The sequence below is a fragment of the Siniperca chuatsi genome, linkage group LG11, assembly GCF_020085105.1.
Source record: "Siniperca chuatsi isolate FFG_IHB_CAS linkage group LG11, ASM2008510v1, whole genome shotgun sequence".
Lineage (NCBI taxonomy): Eukaryota > Metazoa > Chordata > Actinopteri > Centrarchiformes > Sinipercidae > Siniperca > Siniperca chuatsi.
The window spans coordinates 15574947-15601600 of record NC_058052.1 but is presented as its reverse complement, the minus strand read 5'-3'; the positions used below and the strand labels follow the sequence as shown (position 1 = coordinate 15601600).

Below are 26654 nucleotides of genomic sequence, written 5' to 3'. Positions count from 1 at the left end.
CACAACATGCTTTTTTTTTTAAACAGTTTTTATTTGTTGAACATTAAGGCATATTCTGTATATACAATCATGACTTTTCATCAAAATAGAATTTACAACATAAACCTAAACCTTTGGTTTTCATCATCAAAATAATACATAAGGCACATAGGGAGCATTTTGCAATTTGAGAATTGAGTAACAGATTTCTGTGAGGTTTATAGACGCTAGTTAGTTTGTCAGAATGCTCTCACCAATGATCTACTGCTTGCATGAGTAAGATAGTTTTTCTTGCAGATATTTAACCATGTAAGTAGCATAAGCATTCTCACAAGCTAACTATATAGGAATATTTATTTTTAAGCTTTACAGAGTAATGATTAACAAAAATAATTATTATATTATGGCTAACTCTCAATCCTACAACTGTGAAAAAGCAGTTGCACCTATGCTACACAAAACAAACATGACGAATCCTCAAACATAAAACGAATGCCATTAAAACAAAGACAACAGAAGGCAGAAGCAAGCAGAGTTCATTCTGTTTTGAATTAAACAATGCAGCTGGTGTCGTGACATTTTCCTGAGTGCAAAGTTCAGACTGATCAGTAAATGAGAAAAAAAAAGACAGGAAGTAGAGAGGGAGGCCGAGCAGGCATGCAAAATGTGAATTTGAATGAAAGAGTTTCTCAAAAGAAATATTTTACTCATTTTTGTAGTGTTCAACTGGAAATGGCGGCATTATGCAGAATTCCTAACATCCATAAATCATTATGTACAATTAAACACTCTTAGTAAATGTGTAATGACAGAATGTTTCTTTCTAGAGCAGCACCATCATTTGACTTAACATTTAAAATGCATCAAATCTGTACTGTGATTTGTTAGAAGAATGCATATTGTAAAAGCAGCGTATGGTCACAAGGCCAAGTTTTACTTCCAGGTGATGCCAGGTAGAACAATCTGAAGATCACCGCTGAACTACAGCCAGAAGCACAGGCTGGAGTTCAAGCACTCTTCATGACGTAGCTCCACCTTCTTAGTAAATTTAGAAGCAAAACAAAAGCAGCATTTGGCCTAAACGTGTAGCTGACTGGGTATTCTTGGCTGTGGATACAAAACATTTTTTGAATTTTTCAAGTAGAGAACAAGACCGCATGTGAGCTGAGCTACAACATTACAGCTCTGGTTGCAACACAAACTCATGCAATAAGCAGTTTGACCAGTAGAGAGAAGCAAGTGATCAGTGGCGTGGCTGGTGTTTTCGACCTTCCAGCTCGTTTCGCAGTACTGCGTGCACAAGCTTTTCCACTTCAGCCTTGTTGAGAGTACTCATACATTCAGTCTGAGAGTAAATTACTACATTTCAGTCTTTCTGTAACAGATTGTAAAACTGTGTTTGAAGAATGGTCTTTTGAGCAGCTAAACCACTTGCACCCAAAATACTGGCACTAACGAAACCTCTGCCCAACATGTGGCCAGTGTGTGGGGGTGCTATGTTTACTGTGTGAAGGCCTACTAACAAGACCATTACTGTTGTAAACCCTCTGCTTGCTCTGTTTTGTTCACAAGAGAGCTCAGAGTGTGCTAATATTACACTGAGATGTTGAACAATTCCTACAAATATAAACAGCAATTCTGGCACAACTCTCTGTATTACAACACAGCACAGAACATCAGAGAAAGTCAAAGAATACAATCAACATTTGAATATCTGCACAGAGGAACAACTGAAAGAAAAAGATATCCAACCATGAGGCTACTACACTGACAGATATCAAAACATCAAGTCAGTGTAGGTATTAGCAGGGAGCAGTTTTCAATGTAAATTAAGTGGTAATGGCAAATACCCGCTTTGGTATTCCTGGCATTCACAGGCTTGCATGCAACCATCTGTCAATGCTCCTCCACTATCATCAGTCAATGATGCTGAGACTGACGCTATGCCTACATCTTATTGCTTATTGCTCTGCTTATTACAGGATAAGGCCTTTTGTGTTGTAGCACCGATACCACAGGCAAACTGATATTTGGCATATTCTGCTGTATAGTAACACGGAGGCAGGACAGTGCAGCTCAGTTATGTCTTACATTACAAATCCTTCCTTTTCCCTTTGTCTCGCTACACCAGCTGAACAAACTCCAACTACGGAGAGCTCTGAGATTTAAAGAAAAAGTAGGTAAAGCAATAAGAGCATGCTCCTCCTTGTTGGGGAATAATGAGATGCAGACCTACGTCCTTAAGACCTGAAGACACGTGTGATGCCTCATCACTAAACTCAATAAGCCCACTGCTCTGGCTTGAATTAGCTGGTATGCATTTGGCCTCTGGACACTGTATCATCTCTCTTTCATATTATTTACTCCACAGAGAGGAAGTTGAAGCGAATACTATTTGAGGTTTAAGGTCGATATAGTGTGCTGATACTAACAGTAGGGGGGAAACTTTGTTTTTTCCCCCAGACTCAGTGACAACGGTTTGAAGGCACTAGGTCTACTGTATATTGTGTATGCAGTTAAAATAATGATATGGCACATCACCCAAAGCATCCAGACACGCAAACACAATGTGGGTCCCATGGAGATTTTAAAAATAGTGTTTGCTTGCAATGTGGAGTTGCTGATCAAACTTAAAGTTGTTGATGGTACATATTTTAAAGCTGCATTAAGCGATTTATGACCACAAAACAAACTGAGTTGTTATGGCTAACGTCTGTGCATACTTACACATCCAGCAGACACAGAGCAACATTATTATCCTAATGGCCACCTGAAGAATATGAGTCCAATATTCACTTTTCTTTTAGCCTTGGTTAACCAACTCCTGAGAAAAAATATCTGGGTCTTCAGCTTGTCAAATGGTCGACTGTCTTTACCATCCACTTTGGTTGGAAGGTAGTGTCCAGTCAGCCTGACACAGTATGCAGGCTGAATAACAAAAACAGTCAGCTAAAAGCAGCTAAAATCTATGTAGAGTATGGTGTTGATTCTCAGGGGATTTGGTACTATGAAGGACTCTTTGACGTTACAATTATTTTATTTGTTAATATCAAAAACATTGCTTAATGCAGGTTTAAATGATTGCAAAAAGCAGACCGCTGCCCTGTTCTATCTCAAGGATTGACGAAAACATTTATATACTATTTTATTTGACAGACTTTCTTTGCATTTATTTCATTCAACCATGGGAAAACAAGCCTCGGGTCTGACCTTGTAACACCATCTTTCCTCTCTCTCTCCCTCTCTCACTACTGTAATACTGTCAGCTAGGCCGTCCAGCAGCCTTCACTCCTTCACGTACAATGAAAGTCCAAGGCCACTTACTGACACAGGTTACAGGATCTCAGGGGGAAAAGTACATTTTCTTGATCTGATTGACAAAATATTCCTCTGCTGGTCGCTGAGGACAGGACTAAGCTGAGAAAAAAAATTGGTTTCACACTTGTGCAATGTGCAAAATGCAAACAAGTTCTTTAGACACACCGAGCTCTGATGTGAGCACAATACAAGCTGAGCTCTCCACTGCAGCAGAAGATCTACACCCCTGGGGTTGAAATAGAAGAATCCACTCTGCCGTGAACGGCGACTGCACTGGCCTGGTTCATTTCAAAAGCTTCAGACAAATGTGGCTGGAAATGAATAATTAAACTCATTCAACAACCAGCGTTCGAAAGGAATAAACAAGCCAACTTTGTGGCATCTAGATGTGCCAGCAGGCTACAGTATGGACATGTTTTCAGGTTGGTGTGGATGTGACTGTGTGTGTGGACCGGGCCCTCCCAGTGCTCCCAGTGCGTCCACCTTGTGTTCTCTCCCAGCAGGTCCCAGGGCCCCTCCTCTAGCCAGCACTGCCATAGTATCTCCTGACATGCTGGCAAACTCAAAAGCAAATGTCCCGTAAAACAGCATGATGATGACGCAGAACACCCATTCAAAGATGGCTGATGCGTGTTGCAGGACGAAGCTCTCCTGACAGAAAAACACACCACCTGAAAACATGATTAAGGACAACAACAGCGAAGCAGTGTGAAAGCCTGTGCTCACCATTCTGAGATGTTCGTGTGTAGGCAGCCTAACATTGGCCTGACTGCAAAATTCAAGTATCAATCCACTTATTTCAATACTCAGAGGAAGGAGCTGAGACTTTTCTTATTATGAAAAGAAACAATTGGTGCTCAGAACAAAAATAGCACTGCTTCAAAAAGTCAATATGGGGCTGTGTTAATGTGGGCATATTGCTTAAGGTACAAGTGAGAAGAAGAAACCTGAACCAGGAAGTCCAATACGATATATCCATGAGTTTAAAGGCTTATAAGATGCCAAAACACTTTACAGAATTTCAGGGGGGGCTGTGTTTTTGAAGTAGTGCTACTGTCAGTCTCAACACTGTCTAAGGCAAAACAATAAAACAAAGAAGTAGCATTTACCAGTTTTAGTCGCCTTGGTAAAGAGCATTAGGCATATATACACAGTACAGTACAATTTTAAAGAATTGTGAGCTTTAGAGGTGCTGGTAGGTTGATTTTGTTACTCAGCCAGACTAGCTGTTTCCAGTCTTTATGCTAAGCTAAGGTAACCAGCTGCAGCTTCATATTTCCCATTCAGACATGAGAGTGGAGTCAATCTTCTCATCTAACTGTCAGCAAGAAAACAAATAACCGTATTTCCCAAAATGTCAAAATATTCCTTTAAACCATGTCTATCAGTTTTCGCGGCACTGAGTGACATGTAAAACAGACCTGTTTGACAGCATGTCCTCTACCCTGTCCTCAATATTTCTATCACTCTTTGAATCTACTCTCATGTATAGCTGTATTTGACATTGAATACTGGAGAGAAATGGCTGTTGTGATATAATGTGGAGGGTAAGTCTCTGTCCTTAATCAAGCTGGCAGTACTACGCTCTATTCTAAAGCACTCGACAGCCTCGAATGCTGCCATCTGTTAGTAGCTGGAGAGGATACTGAGCACCAAGGCTACCAAGGCCAGCAGGGTCATGCAGAGCCGGAGGTGGGCCACGTTGTACTCCCCCTGGGTCTTGGCCAGACGGTAAGTCAGCGCTGACTGCAGGCACACGAACAGCATACTGGTGGGGAAGGCAATGCCTGCTCCGACATAGTGGAGAACTTTGGCATTATCCACCTGTCATATAAATAATAACACGAGGAGAAAGAGGGGTTACATTAACATGGGTAAAGACAAAGATAATACACAAAATCAGCAGTTTAGCAGCTGACAGAAACACTTATTGAAAAAGAAACCACCACGTGGAAACGATCAGCTGGGGGCAACATCAGACAGCTTCTACATCAAGCTGTTGGGTCAGGTTATTCTTTGTTGTGTAAATCTTTGTTCAAAGCCTCTTATGATTTCTTTTAGTAAGGAGCCAAAGAAGAATAAGTGAAAAAGAGAGGGTGACATGTAGTAAACGACAGCAGAAAGCAACACAACAGAACGCCTCCTTTTCCCTGGTGGTCACAAGAACTCTAAGAAACAATACACAAAAGAGCTGCTCAGGAGCATGTGACCAGAGCTCCCACTGCAGGATCCACACACACACACACAGAGCTCAGATGTACTGATCAGAACAGATAAAAGTTTCAATGGAGCTTTAACCAAAGCAAGAAAACACATCTCCAAGGACTAGACTAGATGACACAGAATTGCGTTTATTGGCTAATGCTAAATGGTTAAAGCCTTGTGTTAACAATAACAATGTCCCTTTGCTCCACATAATTCTTAGGGATCATTAGAGCAATAGCCTAGAAGTTATTTAGTTTTTTGGCCTATAAGCCACTTGTCCATTGACCCGGGTAGTACATACTGAACATTCTTGTGCAGTAGGCTAATCCTTGAAGTAACAAAGTGAGATTTCCAGACAATTCAATATGAAAACCTCACGCAGCAATATCAGTCTTTTATTAGATTTACGTGTGACATCTCCAGAGCTGGCAGTGAAGAAGGGAGAGAAAACGCAGCCAGGACTTACACATTTTCCCACAGGTTTTTGTTCAAAAAGCAGTGTTTTGTTCACAGTGGGAATTCTATTTTACTCTGGTACACTTCCATAGTAAAGTGGCTATTACAAAATCCTATTTCTTCTACTGCATCGCCTCTCCATTTACTGTAACTACATCAAACTGGCACTGTGGGGGTCTGTAGTTCTGCCAATATGTTACTCACTATACTTAGTAATGGAAAAACACACACATGCACAAACAACAACCATATGCTTTGTTCTCCTGGCACCTTTTCGTTTCAACTAATGTATTCATACTAGAGCTGAAATGATTAATCGATTAGTCGATCCACAGAAAATAAATCTGCAAATATTCTGATAATCTATTAATCATTTAAGTTTTTTTTAAGCAAAAATGCACAACATTACCTCATTCCAGCTTCTCAATTGTGAGGATTTGCTGCTCGTCTTTGTCTGATCTGAATATCTTTGGGATTTGGACTGATGTTGGAATAAAACAAGGAATCTGAAGATGTCGCCTTGGACTTTAGAAATTGTGATGGGTATTTTTCACAATTTCCTGATATTTTATCAGCCAAACAACTGATTTATCAAGAATACAGCCAGCAGATTAATCAATAATTAAAATAATTGTTAGATGCAACCTTAATCCGTACACTCCACAATGGACTGTACTGCTTGTGTGTGTGGGGGTGCGTACTGCCTGGTGTCCCAGATTCACTAATAGATCACTAATTGCTTGATGGCTTAATGATGCATTAAACCTTTGCTGTTCTACTTTATACATGTTTTCACACTTGGATGGGTAGAGCAGTGAAGTGGATTAAAATATGGCAGCAGAAGCAGTAAGAAACAACGAGAGAAAGGAAGAGGAGAGACATATGAGGGATATGAGGATGGAGAGAAGACTGGGCTGCACTTAAGAGCAACAGCTCTCATTATGGCGACATGTGTTCATCGGAAGCTACAGTTTTCTGAGCATCTGCCTTCATCGGTCACTGTTGAAATTTTCTGCAGATAAAATCATCAGAATGTGTGCAGTTCCCCTTCACTGTCATTCTTAAAGGTCTTAGACATGGTCCTCTGCAGTGTTTGTCCTTACGTAAAATGCGGCTTGATGACTAAGAAAGATCAGCCTGATAAATCTGTTCCTGAAACTGACCAGCAGTTTGCCTGCATAAATGAATAGTAATGGTGTTTACACAGTGCAATGTTGCAATTAGCAGAGTTCACCCTCGATAGAGAGGGAACTGGTCACAAATGTGTGTCTGGTGAGGGGATTTTGGATAAACCATCTAAAATAAATACTTTTACTGTGTGCTGCATTTAAACAGTTAAATGTTTTTGAATGATTGTGTATTACGATGAATGTACAAAATGTGCGGGGTGATAAGGGGTGGGAGGATGTACATGTTGTACATGCCCAACTGACATCCAGCTTTCTGTTTTCACTTTCTGGTAAGAGAACCAAATGAGATGAAGTGAAACTCTATTGACTTCCAACCGTTTATGACACACCTGCTGTACCAAACAGCAAAATCTGTAACGGAAAGCGTCACCACCACCTATTGCACTTTCAACAGACCTTCAGCTTGGCAATGCACAGAAACTGTACACAATTTTCCCAATCTTTTATAATATTTTACAACATGCAAAGAAGGGAAAGAATTTCCACAGTAGTGTTGTAGCTTTTGTTTTATCTGAAGAGCACCTGTTTGCTATTTTGACAAGGATGCTGCACAAATCAGCAACCCCATTGTCTTTGTTTTTCTGTCAGACTACATCAATTTAATAATCTTTTCTTACTTTGATCTCTTCTCCTGTGAGACCAAATGCCCATTATAAGATATTTCACCTGTGGCCATGTCATACATGTACAACATTTTAAAGAATTTAATTATTAGCAGTCCAGCCAGCTTTTCTACACCTCTTTCTTCCTCTCCTCTTCCTGAAGGCAGCTTTTGACCTAGCCGTGTCACACTCATGGACCTCTGTGTGGCAGTGATGTGCTTCTCCATCATCTATTTATGTGCTTCTCTGCCCAAACCATCAGACCGCCTGACAGGAAAAGCCCCAGTGGCCACACCACAGCTATGCTGCCAAAGCCTTACGTAACACATAGCTACCAACTGAAGCAGTTGCCGCTGAGTATGTTGCCATGTGTTGTGTTTTTGTTGCTTTCACTCTCTCTGATCTTACGGGTTCATCAGATTTTGGCTGCTGTCTTCTCCTATTCTAACTTGTTTGCGGAGTTTGCCTGTGGAGGCTCCGTCCATGTTATTTTTGAGCATGTGAATTTGAGTCTGTGCTTCATTTTGCAGCAGAATATCTATTTCCATCCAACTGGAATGTCCCTGACTGTAAGAGATGCAAGTCTGAGAGCAAGCGGCTAAGATCAGGCCTGTGATTGGTTATAGATGAGGCCTCTACTACACACACCCTGTCTGCCCAGCTCCTCTCCATGCATAGCCAGGCTTGATGACTCACTTCCCCCTGGCTCTTCCTGTAAAATTCCTCCCAGTTCTGCAGAGCAGAGGCCCTGGAGGAGAAGCGGGAAGAAGATGGAAGACGACCTTCATACATACTCAGACAAACTGCCACTGCACATCTGTTCCACACACTCCTGTAAGACGATTCTTCTTCATCACACAGTTAAACTACTTATGTCTGAAGTTCACTTAGATGTCATCCACAGAAAAGATTTAGTATCCTTCTCATCTCTACCACACCTGACATACAGAATCAGCACAGTCCCATATGAAGGAGCACTGGCTATTCAGTCATCCTCCCTCCACTTATGTTTCCACAACAGACACCAAAGTAAATTATATATGATAATGTCACAGGATAAACAGATAAGAAAGTGAAAATCTCTGTAGTCACTTCTCCTTGTGAGAAAATAAATGGAAGACTATTCAAGAGGAGAGGGCCAAGAGTTTAACATATTAAAGCATCAAATTTATCCAAGGGAAACATTATTCTACTTTATAATGAAACATGTTTTCATTCAAAATAAAAACGTATCACTGCATATATTTTACAATTAGTATCAAAAACTGAAGGGGCATTTTGGTGGTCAAGAGGGTCAATGTGCGGCCCATGTAAGTCACATGTCGTCTCTGTCCTCATATCTCTTCCATTATTTCCCGTCAACTATTTAACAATTATTTAAAACTGAGGGACAAAACCAGAATGGTACCAACATTTCACAGAGGTATCCACTTTTCATCCAACCAAACTGTGTCTATTTTATCTCTGAAGTCCACCACATTATTTTAGAAAAACACCAAGGATGTCTCATTAAAGCTACCCGTAACTGTTCCCTCACTCTCTTTCTTTTTTCAAAAAGACACACTCACACACACACACACACACATAAAGTCAAGGCATACAGCCAGGGCTCCAAATATTTAAACTTGAAGAAATTCTTTCCAAAAGAACAAATATCTTCAGGGAAGGAATTCAGGTTGAATTTCCTCACTTAGTGCCAAAGTTTTAACACTAAACTACCAGGAAGAGCAGTGCAGGATTGTGTCTATGAAGGCAGAACAGACTTTAACAAACCTGAATGTAGATTTATTCTGAAATACAAGGTGTGTGTGTGTGTGTGTGTGTGTGTGTGTGTGTGTGTGTGTGTGTGTGTGTGTGTGAGAGAGAGAGAGAGAGAGAGAGATAGATAGGGGGTGGGGTCATTAGAGGAAGATTAAAGCAAAAGCAAAAATGAAGTCATGACCTTCGGCCTGAAAGTCATTGAGAAACAGAACGGCGAGGGAAAATAATGGTGCAACAATCCTGCCTTCAACAGGCTGTGTAAAAAGCCTGACATTCTACTGAAATGCAGTTCTTTGTAGTTTTTCACAACTACTGGTTACTTTCATTATCAATAATTCTGCCGATTATTTTCTTTAATTAATCGTTAGGTCTATAAAACATCAGAAGACAGTGAAAAATGGCCATCATAATATCCTTGAACCCAAGGTGACATCATCGTTTGTCTTCTTTTTGGCTGACCAACAGTCCAACACCCAAAAATATTCAACTTAATATGACGTAAGATCACAAAAAGCAACAAATTCTCACATTAAAGAAACTGGAGGCAGAGAATTTTCCTGAAAAAGGACTTATAGTATGTATTTCTGTTTAATAGGTTGTTATAGTTCAGTTTTATATGTCCCATTTATGGTTTACTGTCACAATAAGGGTCTCTCACTCTCTCATATGCATGCACACACAAACTGTCCCTTGGGACTTATTTCTATTTCACTTGTCAAACTTATTACTTTTCTGTTATTACTATGTTAGATCTTTTTTATAATTTACTGTAAATGTTGTTATTGCATTTTATTTTTGTTTGACTGGGCAAGTAAACCATGGATCACCATACCTGAAAGTTGCCCACCATGATGAGTCCAGCGGCACAGATCCAGCCTGTGGAGAGACTTGCTGTGTTGAGAACACAATTTTGGTGCTTCTCAATGACGTGGGCATAACGGAACAGCACAATCACCATAACTACAGAAAGAGACATAAAGAGACACAGAAGATCAGTTAGTGACTGGTGGTTCAACACATTAAAATCACTGCACCAGCAGAACAGTGAAATGCTGTAAGAAAGGGAGAAAAGTTAGGCTTATTCTGGAAAAGTACCATGCACACTGTTGGTATTGTATTATTTCACAGTGCCTGGTTTCAATTTAATGCAAACACACACACACCTCATTTAGCCAAAATACACAAGAATTCCTTGGAAGGTGATTAAGAGAACAAGTGGGAATATGAGAGGCAGGCAATGGCGGGAAAATGGGAACGACTCATGGGTGGGGGTTGGTCTAAATCTTGCATAAAGATTAAAAGGCGGAGGGAAACTAAGTACAGTATATGGGACAGATGACTGCTGATGTGCTAATGGGTTGTGACTGGGGGTATTGTTGGTGCACTGAGGAGCTGACTCCCTGCTTGGTTTCTCTTTGTTAGCTCCTCTCGGCTGGTGCTTGATGAAGGCTGGCTGGGCTTGGTGAAAGCGGGGCACAGGGGGTGAGAGGAAAAGAGGAGGGTGAGAGAATTAGAGGGGACAAGTAGCCCCTCGTGTCTTGACCTGAAGCCCATACATAGTCTCAGAGACTGAACTGTTGTTTTAACTCTGTCACCATCTCTGTGTCAGAGATAGGCTTTAAGAGGGTCTATGCTGCCAAAAGAGAATATAAAATGGAAACCGTGGTCACAGGGAGGAAAGAAAAACGTCAGTGCAGGACTTAACAATGTAAAGCTTTGTCTCAACAAGTCAGGGTTTGGATATGTTGTGGCCTGTCTGGCTCTAAGGGAGCGTCTCAATGACCAGTTACATTTCAAAACCTGGCCACAACCTCAATATGAACTGATTGTTCTTCTATTCATTAATCTTTTATTCACAACGTTGATGATTTGGGGGAAAAAATGCAGCTGCCAATTCTTCTTTGTCATTTATTTTGTTGTGGCAGGTTAGTCACAAGTATAAATCTCGGAGGGAATTTCACAAGATAGGACAAATCATCACAACACCACAGTTGAAAACACCATCAACAGAGTCTGCACCAGACTGCAGTCCAAGTTTTTTGTCTTACTAAAATGTGGAAAGCATTTCAGTTCTTTTTTTAAATTTTACTGTTGAATGTTATTTTAACATGGATTTTCGGAATATAGGATTAATTGTGATATGAGTAAATTTTGCTTGTAAATAAATCACTGAAATGTTGCAATTAAACACAACTCTACATTTAGCATTTAATGTTTTTTATCATAAAATAAATATCATGTATTTATTTGTTTATTTAACAGGGACTATACAGATAAACATTGTTACAAACAGTTAAGCAATGCAACAGATGTAATGAATACAAGGAGTCTAGCTGAAGCTAATTTAATAGATATCATTATATAATGTATATAAGATTGTATATCAATATTACGTTTGTTCAGAACCTCAAGCCCAACATGTGAGTGTATGTTCTTGTTTGTGTGAGATGCCCTCTGTTCCCACAGCACTAAAATCATCTTGGCAAAGTGATTTCAGTTACAATCATGGAAAAAACAAACAGCAGTGTCTCCAGGCTCGGAAACAATCTTGTCTTTGTTTTTTTTTCCTACTCCTTTTTTTCCCCCAAACGGAGAACAAACTTGGTTGCTGAAGGGACAAGAAAGTCAACTTTAGTTTATTTCATTAGATTATGGCATCTTGGTTTCTCTGCTGCAGACTGGCTGGGGATTTTTCCTATTTCCATTATAAGATGACTGTCATTATTACAAATGAGCATGTTTGAACTTGTCGGCATTTAGCAGTTACCATAAAATGATGTAAGCTGGGCCTAAAGACAAGAAAGAACATTTTTCACCATTACTCTCTCTGAGCAAATACATGTTTTGCTTTTATTTTGTGCACTCTAAAGGCACATTTGTTTTCTGGCATATTTCTTTGAGGATGCATGTCATGTTGAGGAGTCACAGGTTCCCACAGGATAAGGGTTACATGTCTGATGAGTAAACACCATAGCTGACCTCCACCTGGCCTCTGACAGTCAGGACATACTGTTGTCTGACAGCTCAACAATAGATATGTTTACATAAACACGCCATGCCAGTGTCCCTAACACTGTCCCAGCTTTAGTCATCTTCAACACAGCCGCCCTCTCCAAACCTTACTCCTTTTCGCCAAACTCAGGAAGCCCAGGGGAGGAAGCAGAGTCTTGGCTCAAACACTGACACTCACACTAGTGCATACACACCAATGTCAGTCATATAGACGTTATACTACTATAATGTTACATACAACCCTGCTGACTTGCATTTGCGTTCACACATAGACATGGGTGAACACAATAAAACTAGTGCACGTACACAAGTGCGTATTCACACAAATGTCACGTCAGCCACACCACACCTCACAGTTAAATAAACCCTGGAGTCCCCAAAAGGAGATACACTTCAACCCAAACAACCGGCTGCATTTGCTCCCACAGGAGGTATGCTGAAAAAGAATATGTGCATTGTCTTTGAAACATTGTGTGTGTACACTAGCAGAGAGGTGGGAACTGGGATAAAAATGAGAAGAATAATTATGAGGCAAGACAATATACAGTTCATTGAGTCCATGTTATCCCAGATAGGAGAGAACCCATGAGCGAACTGTAGCAGGCACAAGACATGAATCAATAGGCTAAGAAGCTAAGCACTTAATATTTACAATAGCCTGTTGTACAGCTACATGCCGCATTAGCTTAACCTGCTTTTGTACAGCCATAATAAACTTGCTTTACAACAACATACACTATGTTCAGACTAACTGGTCTGACTAATTGGACAAGGCAGCTGTAAATGTAAATGCAACCAATTTGACCTGAAGATTGAAGCATGCAAAACACCTGTAGAGGTGGTCACAGATCTATTAGACCAGGTGTAAATGCAGCTTGACTCAAATATAGTGTAGTTATTTCACTGTCCTGCTGCCGTGAAAATTACAACTATTTATGTAATAATATACTATGCAGGCAGATTAAACTAAGAAATGTGGTTCAAACAGGAGGTAGGCAACTGTGATGTTATATGTCATAATACTGTTGCGGGGGAATAAGTGTGTTTAAAGTACGTCGGTTTGAAAGGATATATTGCAATCTATGTTTTACAAGGGAAAAAGGGACCATATTACTTTACTAGGTTCCTCATTTGGTCCGACCAACAGAGAAAGAATTTGTTTGAAAAATGACTCAACGGATTACTCAATTATCAAAATTGTTGCCGATTCATTTTCTAGTTATGTGTTTATGTTTTAAAAAATACTATCGGACGATATATTATCGGTTTTTTTTTTAACTCCCAAATATAAATATCAGTAACGGCCTTAAGAATCCAGTATCGGCCGGGCTACAATCCATTTAAACCATGTCCAGAAACAATCTGGACAGAAGATACACCTTGTGCCTCCAGTAAAACCATAGCACCCCAAAACGAACTGCAACATTTTGGATAATATGATAATGCATTGATAAGATAAACTGCTTATTGTTTCTGTCCAAAGGAAGATGTAAGATGAAATCAAATTTAGTTTGCTGAAAAGTGTGTTTACCAGAAGCTATAGGTAGGGCTAGTGGAGTTAATTCTAAACCTTCTTGGTCATATTGCAGACACAATGTAAGGAATAATGGGCCAGGATGGCTATGTAGATAAACACAGTTAACTGGGAAGTTACAACATAATTACAAGTCATCTTGAGCCAGACATTAATTGTAATCATGGTTAAGCAATGCAGTCAACAGTGGAGACAGGAAATCTGCAATATTGTGTTGCTTTTTTTAGGCTTTAAACCTTGAGATGCTACATTGTTTGGCTGCTACATTGTTTGGTTGCCACATAACTTTTTCTGAATTGATCTCATTTTTATATAGTTAACAGTGAAATCACAGTGCAGTGTTTACCTACCTCTCTTTCTAATACACCAATATGTATTTGTACACAGTGCTGATCAAATGCTGGACTTCAACTACTGCCTGAGCAGACTTCACACTGAGCTGCAACAGTCTGGTCCCTACCAGGATCTCTCAAGCACAGTATACCATGTGTAGTCTCTCGCCATATACATAAATACACACATACACACAGAAAGGCTCTCCCATTCTTAGCATGGATTTGTCTCTGCCTCCCTCTCAGATGTATCATGCAACGGTCCAGAATCGGCCAATCAGACAGACAGACAAGCCTTAAATAGCTGCTAGAGGCAGAAGACAAACAAGGCAAAAGAACCTCTCCCCCGCTTTATATATGTGCGCGCACACACACACACACACACACACACACACAGAGAACATGTCTAAGCCACAGCTGGGAAACATTAATTCAATCAGGGTAGTCAGACCCACCAGTTAATGCAGGGAACAGCACGTGTAGACTCACAAAAAAACATACAGACCAGCACATGGGAGCTCATTCCCTCCTTTTATATCATGCATGTTTTCCTTGTGCCTATTAAAGGACACACTCTTTTCTCATTTCTACCTTCCCTTTCATTCAAAATAACCACATGCAAAGTTTTCACTGGTTCTTGGTCAGAGTGGTTGTAGGTTTTGCCCAGGCAACAAAATTAATGCTACTCTGAAGCCTTAACATAAGAAAAATAGTTGACCAAAACAACTAGAAAGGAAACTCTCTACTGCTGATGTAGTTTGAGGAACAAATTTAATTATAATCAATATCTTACGAAAGAAATTAAAAGTGATGGAACCTTTTTTATTCATCATTCCTGTTTTGTATTCATGTATTCATCTGACTAACTTCTGGCACAGTGCAATGCATCTTTTTATATTATATTTAAATCTTATAAGTACATCCATTTTGCACACTGTATGCATGCACATGTTAGAGGGCATACTTTTACTTTTTACTTCAACTGTTTTAGTACTTGTGTTTTAATATTGTTCTGTATTGCACTATTCTTGTGTGTGTGTTCGGCTTAACTAAAGTATCTATCTATCGAGTTTGAATTGTGAGGATTTGCTGATGTCAGAAAAAAACAGCAATCTAAAGATGTCACCTTGGCCTCTTGGACATTGTGAAGGGCATTTTTCACTATTTCTGACATTTTATAGACAAAACGATTAATCGAGAAAATAATCAGCAGATTGATGGATAATTATAATAATCGTTAGTTGAAGCCCTAATATTGTGACTTCTTAACTTACAGAAAAAAATACAGCAGAAATCGATGTTGACATCAATGATTGCGACATTGTGTGTGTGTGTGTGTGTGTGTATTGTCCGTGTGTGCATGTGATGCCTTACCCATGAATGAGCCTGTGCTGCAGATAAGGCTGAAGAAGCAGCTCTCAGGGGGAAGAGTCCCACATTTACTGCAAGAAAGAGTACACAGAAATAAATCAGAGAAATACTGTGAATCAACCTACGCACACTACGCAGCAACAGTACCACTAATTCCCCTCCCACGTTGTGCACTCTGAAACATAGCATGTTTTTAGAGATACATTTTTGCTCATGCAATAAGGCAGTAGCAGGGGGTAGAACCACATTTCCTCACATCCATCATCAAGCCTTTGACTTTTCACCTACTGCATACTGCCTCTCCTCTAGGAATGGGAAATGTTTGTAGGAGGGGAAGACAGGAGACAGTCAACACAGGCTGTCTGTGCCCAAGCTCCTGCTGCCTACAAAGCCAAAGTCTTCTCAGCTGACTGCAGTCACACATACACATTCTTCAGCACATAGGTGAAAACGTAAAATTTTGTGGACTAATACTCACACTGATGATTTTTAAACAATTCTTTGATGTATTTAGTATTTTCATGGATGGTTATGGACATTTAGTCATATTTTAGTCATTTGAAATTGTTTGATTTCAGTCAATTACTCGCTGACTACAACAGCATATGATATATAGCTGAAAAATGTGCCTTCCACCTTCACCACTAAACTGTTGATCAAGCAACAGCAGCACTGCATTAGTAAAGATTAACGTTGCAACATTTAGATATTCTGTTTCTCTGTTAATCTGTAGTTGCACATATATTATTAATATTTCTGGGCACATTATCATGCTCATTACATGTCATCTGCATTTAGATAAAAACATAAGCAGCGATTTATTAGCATTTTTTTTCAATTTTCTCCAGGTTTTTTTTATACAAACCACAGTATTTACACTCTACAACTGGCCTTTGATGTTGAAAGCTCAGTGGGACAAAAAGCTAAACAAAAGAGTGGGAGTGTCTTGATTTCCTCCCAAATGTAAGCCGACTCCTCTGTGTGTGTGTGTGTGTGTGTGTTCATATGGTAAAGTGCATACCCATGTTTTGCCTCTGAACTGCCACGGTGGCAGGCAGGATATTTCAGCCCCAAGTTATTTTCAGAATGCACACACACACACACACACACACACACACACACACACACACAGTCACACACTCAGGAGAACCGTCTCCTTCAAGCTCACTCGCTTTTTATCAACAATGTCCCGATAGGGGTCATGTAAAACAATAGGACAGTGTTCCTGTATTTAATTACCAGACAGAAACTTGAAACAAAGACAGAAAAGAGACAGGGGGACAGACAGGGAGAGGTAGGGTTGGGTTCAGGGTGGGAGTCTCACTAACCTGATGAGAGGTACATTGTCTAGCGTGCAGCATAAGGTTGGCCCACTCTGCAAATATAGCTCCTCTTCACATGACTGGTTGTACAACCTGGAACACCAAACATATTGCAAAACTCAATGTTAAAAGATAAACATATGGAGCAAAATCACATTTATTTTAAGTTGTGGAAATATCAGCACAACTTCAGTCCTACCAACAAAAAACAAATATTTAATTGTGATATAATGAGCATTTTCAGCCTTTAGATCACAGCACAGTAACACATTTTTTTTTCTTTACATTATTTCTTTATTTTTTGCCATGTTGTGGGGTCACAACCAGGCTTTCTTTAGTTTTTAGTGTTGGTCAAAGTGGCAGAGAACCCCTGTGTCATCAAATAGTAGCTCTGCTGGTAGAGATTAACCTCAGCTGGTCCGAAACAAACCCAGGGTCCAGAGGAATAGTCAGTCACTCACTGACAGTGCATGAAACAAAAACAAATGTTAAATGATAGTTTAGATCTATGTTAATTTTTACTGCCTTTTATTCTTTTGGATAATGTGAGCAGATTTTTGTGTGTCTCTCGAACATTTGTGAGGTGAGACTGACTAATAATCCACCCACATTACTTAATGTACCAACAGAGCTAATTGCATTCCGTAGAGAAAAACATTGAGAAAGACACTGACAATGACAAATCACCAGATTGCAAGGCATGATTTTGTAGTGTGTAGGGATCAACAGAAGCAGGATGGAGCAAAACACAGGATAGATTAAGCAACATACCAGTTATCCACAGGGCAGACATGCTGGTTGTACAGGGCCATGGCGTACCTGAAAGAGAGATAGTATGATTAGCCAAAATAAAAGGCAACTATTTGGTATTTTGTGAGATTATTTTATGATTACATTGTCATCCAAAGTGACTCAATGAGTAATAATTCAGAATATGGACTGATTTTCAAATTCAAGCAACAAACAGCGAGTTGCCACATAAGAAGACAGACAGCGACAGCGAGGGGGCATAAAATCAGTGAGGGCGTACTTCCTGAATAGAAGAAAGTAAAACAATTATATTACAGAAATTATTACAAATTATATTTGTTTTTAGCAAAACCCTAAAGCTGTCTGTCATGTCTTAACACATTATTATATATTTATAGTACAGTTAACTCCTTATGTACGGTGTTGGTTTTGAATTGGCCACCTAGACTTGGGCTATACTTTTACTACCAAAATGTCATATGTTATGCAACTTCAAATCACCTACATCAGTCTTTTAAATTAATTAATTTACTGAATGTGAACAGTGACCACCACAACACTAAAATCTGTCAGTCTGACCTACCACTGAGATGTACCTGTTTGTTCAAACTGTAGGACCAGGTGACCTGACACCTGAGCATTTCTCATCGCTCTACACGGCACTAAGAGGGTCAAAGAGAGAAAAGACTGGTTTGTGTCAGTCAGACCGGTATGATTACTACTGAAATCCAAAAGTAGTGTTTATTTGGTCAGGTCACTGACCAGCCACATCCACAGAGAAGTCAATGGCCAGAGGATCAAAAGATAGAAACTGTATTTTGCAAGCTCATTGTACTTCAGATAAAGACTTTGATGCTTGTTTTACAGTCAAAATGCTCTATGTCTTTCATTCATGTTTAGTGTCCACAACTGAATTAAACATTTAAAGGTTATATTGATAACATTTTTATGTAGACGAATATTAAAAAAAAAAAGAGTAAAACATTCACAGAGCTTTTAGAAAGGTGCAGAATAAAAGTATCACTTTTCCTAAAAAGAAAAATATTATGATTGTGAATTAGTCATTTTAAAAGTTTCGACGGGTCCAAAATGAATGTTTTGTTTATCTCTGTGTGAGATGTCTGACGTTTGGTTCCTGCTTCTAACAAGGCTTGTGAGCCAATAGTATAATGACGTTGGTATCACGTGGTATAGTTGCCAATTAGTGTGGAAAAAACGAACACTGACGTTAGCACGTATTAGCTATCTTAACTTAATCATCCGAACAACAATAACCCATGAAATTACAGTTCTGCATATTTAAACAAAATAAAAAACAACAACTACCGACAGTTATAGTCCTCAATATTAGAACAATAACAGCTTCAATCCCTGAGGAGCTACGTTAGCATTAGTGACAGTTGCGACCAGTTACCTAACGTCATAGTTCCCTCAAACAATGTACGTTATAACAAAGATGCATATCAGAGGGGATTTAGAAGTGGGCTAGTGTCTGACATAACCGATGGCCCGGGGCCAGTACAAGTCTATGCAGGGCAAGTTGATTGTCACTGGTCTGCTTATGAAAAGATGGTTGCTCTTCTTTAAGAACGGAGTGGACGTAGGATCCCAATATATTACCAATGTGTCGTGTCGAAAGTAAATTAAAGTTCAGAACTACTGTAAATTTGCCAATTATAGTGTTTAGACTCAAAACGTGACTTTTATTGAGGGTGTCATCTTATTTAGCAGTCTAACATTAGCCCTATTATGAGATATTTCGCTGGGGGTACTTGTGGCTAGCTACTCAACAGCTATGGTACTCGTGTCAATATAAAAATCTGAAAATAGTGACATGATCATATAGTCGTCCTTTCTCACTGTAGCCATCGTTGCTGTGTGGTGCTCAGCTGTTTTTTATAATCCGCTATGAAATACGCTGGCAAACGTCAACTTTTACTGTAGCTAGTATTATTGAAATGTCATTTTACAGTGTTGCAATATAGGGCCCCTGTAATTATTAAATGATAGGGAAAAAAGGGTTACCTAAAGCTAGCTAGCTATATCCTAAGATTACAATAGATAACGTTACATGAAACACCACCGCACGAAGTAACCTAAATCTATAGCTAATGTATAGTTAAATGTTGCAACAAACTGGCAACCACTGGAATGTAATGGAAGGGGGGAGGGGGAGTGCGTCATCTAGTGGCTGGATGTTATCAATGTTATCAATAGCACCTTTAACATTGGATACAAATGGAAGCTCTGGGTGTATAATGTGATTGAGACAATCACAGTTACAATGAAACTAAGCTACACCAATAAATAAGGCGATATCGGCAGATATTAGCTTATTGCAGATATATCGTATCAGTGCAGATATATGACTCCTGATAAAGAAATTCAGAAATGCCAAACTAGGTTTGAGTTCATTTAGAACAGTCACCATTACATAGTTTGTCCACCAGAGAGCACTGAAAATGTTATTTTTCAACTATAATATGCCCCACTTTGTATAGTCACAATTCCTAAAGTTGTTTTTTTTGTTTGTTTTTTTAAATCTGAAGGAGCCGTATCAAAATTGTTGCTTCAAAAATGTTACTATCAGTCGACATATTGTTATCGGGTTTTTTTAACTTCCAAATATCAACTTCCATATCGGCATCAAAAATCCAGTATCACTCAGGCTATAAATAAAAGCTGTCATGGGCTGTCACCCTTACTTCACATCTTTGAAGTTAGGGTGCACAATTAAGCTATGATTATTAACTATTCAGAAACTTTAAAAAAAAATCATCAACCAATTAATTTTCACCTAATAGACCATTTTCAGAAACTATTACTGCAACTAACAACTAAATGTTGAGGTTGCACTGAAAGTGCATATTTGTTTCTACCAGTGAATGAGTTGTTTTGGGCTGATGAAATACCAGTGAATGGCTCACTCTTAAATATTGCTGCCTTGTGTCGAGTCACTGATTATTTCCCCACCAGCAACTTGTACAGCTCAACTGTGTCTGCTCTGTTCAAGTCATATGGAACAGCAGCTGTAAACGATACAAATATGCAGAAGAATGCGTATTAAATGGTTCGTTGCACTGCTCAATATGAAGAGCTGAGTAAAAAATAGTCATCAGTCTTTGGTGTTAACATGTGCAAAACTGTGCTTTTAAATTCTAACAACTATAATCAATATATGCAATAATGCATGATCATTTTTAGCCCTATTTCTGTGTGGACATCTCAGGGCAACGAAGGGAAGCTCTGGAAGGAAAAGCAATTGTCATGTTATCCCCTCATTATTCACACACACACACACACACACACACAGGCAGTAAACACTGATCAAAACAATATTTTCAACTGCCAGAAAAAAGACAGAGAGAGTCAGACACAGAGACTATTTGTCCTGATTTGTGAAATTAGTCGTAGTTCAGTTGGAGGTTAAGTACCAATTAAGAATGTTTCCAGAGCCAATAGTATCCAACAAACCAGTCTTTGAAGGGCCGAGACATATCACAAAGACACACACACACACACACACGCTACCTAGAAGATACTAACAAGCACAGAGACACATGTCAAGACACATGTCAATGCACACGTACACTTCACGCTTCAGGACAGTATCTAGCAAGACATATTTTATGTGTGACAAAGATTCTGGTGCTAAATAATTTCCAATACCATATCTGTGACCAAAAGTGTCAGAATTTAAAGCTGAATGTCCTAAGTTGAGTGCAAGGTCTCACACTTCAAAATAAAGTATAGGTCAATGTGATAAAATATAGTATAACACTTATGTAGTTACAGTTATATTATTGTTGTGGGTAAATAATTACTAGAAAAATCAGTCACAGCCAATATCTACTACATTTTTTTATTATTTTTTTATTTATAATAGTCCTCTAATAATTCAGTACTCAGTAAAGAAGTAATCATATAATAATCCAATATCTATTATAAATATGTGTTTCATACCAAAGCTGCACAGTTTCAGACACACATTCACCCCTGGTTGAAAGCAGGGTCAAAAGGCTGGGTCAGACAACACACACTGACACACTCAGATCAACTGAAAACACATGTTTTTTCTTCTACACTCTAAATCACTTTCATCCATTAAAGGTGGGGTATCCAATTCTGGATAACTCCAATACCATGACAAATACGATAAATATGATATAGAGCGAACAACGACACAGCAAGTAATACAACTAATGTTAGCCAGGCTATGGTTTAGAAAACTGTCCCTACAGATGCTGCTGTGAAGCTAACAGCCAGAGAGGACGAGACGGTTTCCCAGAGCCAGCAAACCAGCTCCAGACAGCAATACTCACAACTCTCCTGCTACTATAACAAACATCACAACAACAGCATATCTTGGCAAACTAGAAAGTAAGCTGAATGTCCGTGTGCAAGTCATTTAACCTTACCTGACACCCAAATCATGGCTGAAATGGTGTTGTGTGGCTCGATCCGAGCCACTTTGTTTGTTTCCCATTTACAGAGCCAGGGCTGTGTACAAACACCTGAGGTTTTTTTTCAGCTCACACACTGTACAGACAGCTAGCGGACCGTGAGGAGATATTCACTGAATATGACAAATACACATGTATTGGATTTGAATCACATACCCCACCTTTAAGTGTTTAGATGCTTGCCATTAATCAAAGCTTATATTTAGTATTAAATTTTGTGGTATCACATCATTTCATCTGTTTGCATTGTATTGTACATTGGGAGAGATCAACCACAAAATCCTATATACAAAAGGTCAAATTAAACAACAATCATTACTTTGACAGCCAATCTCTCCACTTAATTCTGCTAGATTTTAAGCCAATCCAAGAGCACTAACTGCTGTTAGAAAAATCAACATTATGGAGTATCTATTTGTGGCTCATCTTGCTCATCTTCACAAGTCTCAGTCTTAAGTGTGAACAAGCAGAAGGCAGAACTCAATTAAGGCGTCATTACTTTTGCAACTTGTTCCTTCGTTTTCTAACACAACACGTGATTGGTAAAATGCAAGTCTGGTATTGACTGACTGCTGTAGAGGGTGGAAACATTTGATGGGCTGGTTATTGGCTGGTGAATCACCATGTAACAGTCTTATAAGCCAGATGGCAAACATGTCGTCTGTAAAGAGCAATGCTCTTGCATAATGCAGTGAGTGGTGTGAGTGAAATATGGCCGTCAGGTAGAAGGCTGCCAGAGCTCCAGCTCTGAGCCCTTTAACAGCACAATGACACCAACTTGACGAAAAGAAAAGAAGCACATGTAGAGGACTACCAAGGGACTTCATTAGAAAATATGTAGGAAAAGAAACTAGTACCAGCTGAAGTTGTTCAATTTTCCATAACTTTTGAGGCACATTTTTTATATTTGGTCAGCTTCCAAAGCTAAAATAGCAGCAGTGCAGCTCTGGGACATTTCTAAATGAAGTGGTGTTTTTTAGCTGCATGTGGAACTAAACTAGTGCATTCTGTGCTCGGAGGAGGCTATAATAATAGGTTTGTTTACATAATTAGACCTCTATCAAAGCTCAGCAGTGGTTGTAAACTGTAATTGTATGCCTGTGAGTACTATATAGGTGGAGCAGACCATGTTTTTATTTAGGATTGAGCAAGCAAATTTAAGGAAAGACTTTCATGGAACAATCTGGTATGGACAGTAAAAATTTCCAAAAGCTGTGCAAAAATAACACATCACAAATCACAGAAAAGGATGTGATGCATCAACTTTTAAAGAATTTTAGCAGTATAGGCTAGACTCCATTTGCTTCTCTGGCTGGTTGCTGTAACGCCTAAAATGTACAGTATTTTAAAACCGATAGCAAAATATGTGCTTACGGGTATAGTGGAGCCACACTGCCATTTCAAACACATTGCTTAACTCATAAAAGGTCAGCTAAATAATCTAAGCCAAGACTCTTGGGTGGGCACAAGCCTGAGCCTTCTTCTGGCTCCACACAGACCTTTCGTACAAGTTCTGCTTACGCTGTCTATTACTCCCTTCCAGTATTTACCTTACTCCCACCCAGTCACCCACAGTGAAAGAGCGAGTTATGCAACATGTCACATCCTTTGACATTCCACTAGTCTGGAAAAAGACCCTTGACTGCTCTTAGAAACAAGGTGCCCTTTTCAAGGTAACAGGAAGGAAATGGGTTTAAAGGCACTGACAGTCTGCAGCATTTGGCATCTTAACTCAGATCAACAAATGTGCAATGCTAGCACTAATTTTCACCTGCATGTTTTCCATCTCATTATAGGTCTGTAGCAACATTAACAGCTCAACCCCATATTTTCTGCAAAGCCCTGTACACCTGAATACACACGCCTGATGAGGCTGTGAAGCAGCCATGTCCACAAACACTAATTGGTGTGCAAGGTCTCAGCTTTGGCATCTGATTTGACTACTTACTCCCAACGCAACTCCTCATAGGGTTAGGGTTATCATATAGCCTAGATACAGAACTACGACAATTTGGAATTGGGCCATCTGTCTCTCTCCCCTTGGGGTTTGCATTCCTCCTCCCAAAATAATAACAGCAGTGAGAAGAGCTGTCAGCAAAAACATAACCAGAAGGTACTCACTTTTTTCTTTCCGGTACATCTGCTCAGATACTGTACTGCAGATAATTAAGCTTTACTGCGAACCTGCACGCCTCACTTAAAAGAGGGGTGATAATCCCAGATCCTTCCTGGATACATGCAATTGCCATGGCTCCCAGGAATTCAGGGTAAATATGCAGTGTTGCTCTCCTGAAGGAAAGTGATGCTGAGGTATCAAAAGTTTTTGCTTAAACATAAACAACATATTTGATTTTCACTGTATTCAAAACTAATGTGAAAATGATTGTGGCTAGTCAATGGCTATGCAGGCAAAACAAGTGTGTGAAACCAGTTTTTATGGTACCATTAAGCAGTATAATGGTTTATATAGTGAGCCAAATTTGCTTTATTACATATTGTCATTGTTCAGCCCTACTTTATTCTATTTGGGAATATACGTTAAGTGTTTTTATTTTAAAAGAAGTTTGCAATATGTTATAAATCTGCTGAGGATAAGGTGTTTTCTTTGTGCCAGGCGGAAAGTGAATGACCAAATAAGACGAAACTAATTTTGTGGCTAACAATGCAGAAATTACACGTTTCTATGGAAAAAAATGTTTCTTTCCCCTTTGACAAATTTTCCAAACAATTTTACAAACCATTTTAGGCTCAGCTTGTTGTATATGATCTGTAGCTTTTACAATTATATAGACTTAATACATGGATTTTACATTTTTGAAATGTAGATATGTAACACTTACACAACCCATATCCCAGTGATGGTCAGAACTGGGAGGCTAACAGGCAGTATCATCCACAGAGACATGTTCCAGCACCTTGAATAGCCCCTTTCTTCTTTTTCCTCTTCGGCCAGCCGAGCGATATCTGCTCAAGTAGCACTAACATTTAACTGAGTATGACTGACATCTGCACTGTCACCAACTGATTCATTTTCTTGAAGATGGAGGAAGGTAGATGGGACACTGACAGGACAGATGTGTCCTTTTAGCTGGTGAATGAGAGGAGAAGGGAAGTGAGTTAGGTCAGGATCACTCACCTTCTAATCAGAAGTAATAATCATAATCATCATCAAGCCTTGCCAGTCTGAGAAAGACTCTGTAGGCAGGTTTATGTGATGCTCACAGCAATTTAATGTACAAAGACGAGTATATAGAAGGGGTTACATTATAAAAACACCTGTGATGCAGCCCAAAACAGTCACTTCAATACATACTGCTATTGTGAAGCTCTGATGTTCTGTTTTTCTTGAGTTTGCCAAAGATCACTTGCTTTAATTTTGGCGCCGCATAATGTTACTGGAACTTATCTGGTAATTTTATTTTAGCTAAGAAAAAACGTTGTTTTGGGAACTTATAAATTACCTAACAAATTTATAAGGATGATGGCTTGTTTTGATAAGAAGTTATATATCACAGGTAGTACACGTTTACTCATATTTTCATTTGAAATTAATGTTTGGTTAGCTACAGCCACACACTAACAGCAGCTCACCTTCACGTTTCTAGCTAGCAACAAGGACGAACATCAAAAGCAAATCTGTGGCCACTCACCTTCTGCCTGTAACGTTATGTTAGCTAGCAAGTTTTTGCTGTTTTTTGGTAACTTGGAGTACGCCGACCTGTTCTCCGCACCTCCGGTAACTTAGCCCAAAACGATTCCACAATGGACTCGCGGGATGCAGTGTAGCCTTGTTTTTATATCAATTCCTATATTTTCTTTGCCGAACAACTGAGATCCCGTTAGCCGTTTTTCGCTTTGAACTGGAGGAAGGATCGCTCTCACATGCAGTCGGTCTAGTTGCATCGCAGCCAGGAGACTCTCCAGAGTGTCCAGCTGTTTGACTCCGCCCCCCAGAACCTGTAGTAGTGTGCGTTGCATTCAGGTCTGGTTGTGCACCGAGGGGCGGGCGCTAAAAGCAGTTTTATTGTATTGTATGTCGTTCGTCTTTTACAGTATAATTATGCAGCTCAAGAATAACTCTATTAGTTTTACCAACAGAACATTTCACAGTTGACATTTTGAATGTGTCCAAGTTTCAGGTATAGTGTGAGACCCTGACAGGAAGTAAACTCGGAACCTTGCTGTTTCCTAGCAACGCAATTCAGATGAAGGAAGTACGAACGTTATTAATTTCTTCTTTTTGGCCTTTAACTCATACTTCACCTCAACTTCATACCAACAAAACAACAAACACTTATTTCTTTCTGCCTTTCCTGTCCCAGTTGATCATGACATATCGTCTTTTCCTCTCGCTTTAAA

The 26654-nt window shown here is 39.4% G+C and overlaps 1 protein-coding gene across 1 annotated transcript; it reads right to left on the bottom strand.

Annotated features, from left to right (window-relative positions):
• Window positions 1-10: 10 nt before the first annotated feature.
• zgc:154058 (Transmembrane protein 150A-like) lies at window positions 11-26276 on the bottom strand. Its single transcript, XM_044213698.1, has 8 exons — window positions 25946-26276; window positions 25136-25383; window positions 17854-17901; window positions 17089-17175; window positions 15764-15831; window positions 10344-10471; window positions 4944-5121; window positions 11-3968 (listed from the first exon to the last, which is right to left on the bottom strand). The coding sequence occupies exons 2-8, from the start codon at window positions 25198-25200 to the stop codon at window positions 3697-3699; spliced, it is 846 nt and encodes a 281-aa protein (XP_044069633.1). The 5' UTR covers window positions 25201-25383; window positions 25946-26276; the 3' UTR covers window positions 11-3696.
• Between the last annotated feature and the right edge of the window lie 378 nt (window positions 26277-26654).

Bases quoted from the DNA above. Each gene is read 5' to 3' on its own strand.
- zgc:154058 (XM_044213698.1), bottom strand. From the start codon at position 25,200: ATGTCTCTGTGGATGATACTGCCTGTTAGCCTCCCAGTTCTGACCATC. The intron at 5,122-10,343 runs GTATGGTGATCC...TTTATATGACAG, and splicing joins TCATGGTGGGCAACTTTCAG to GTGGATAATGCCAAAGTTCT. The intron at 3,969-4,943 runs GTATCCTCTCCA...TCATGTTTTCAG, and splicing joins CTTGGTAGCCTTGGTGCTCA to GTGGTGTGTTTTTCTGTCAG.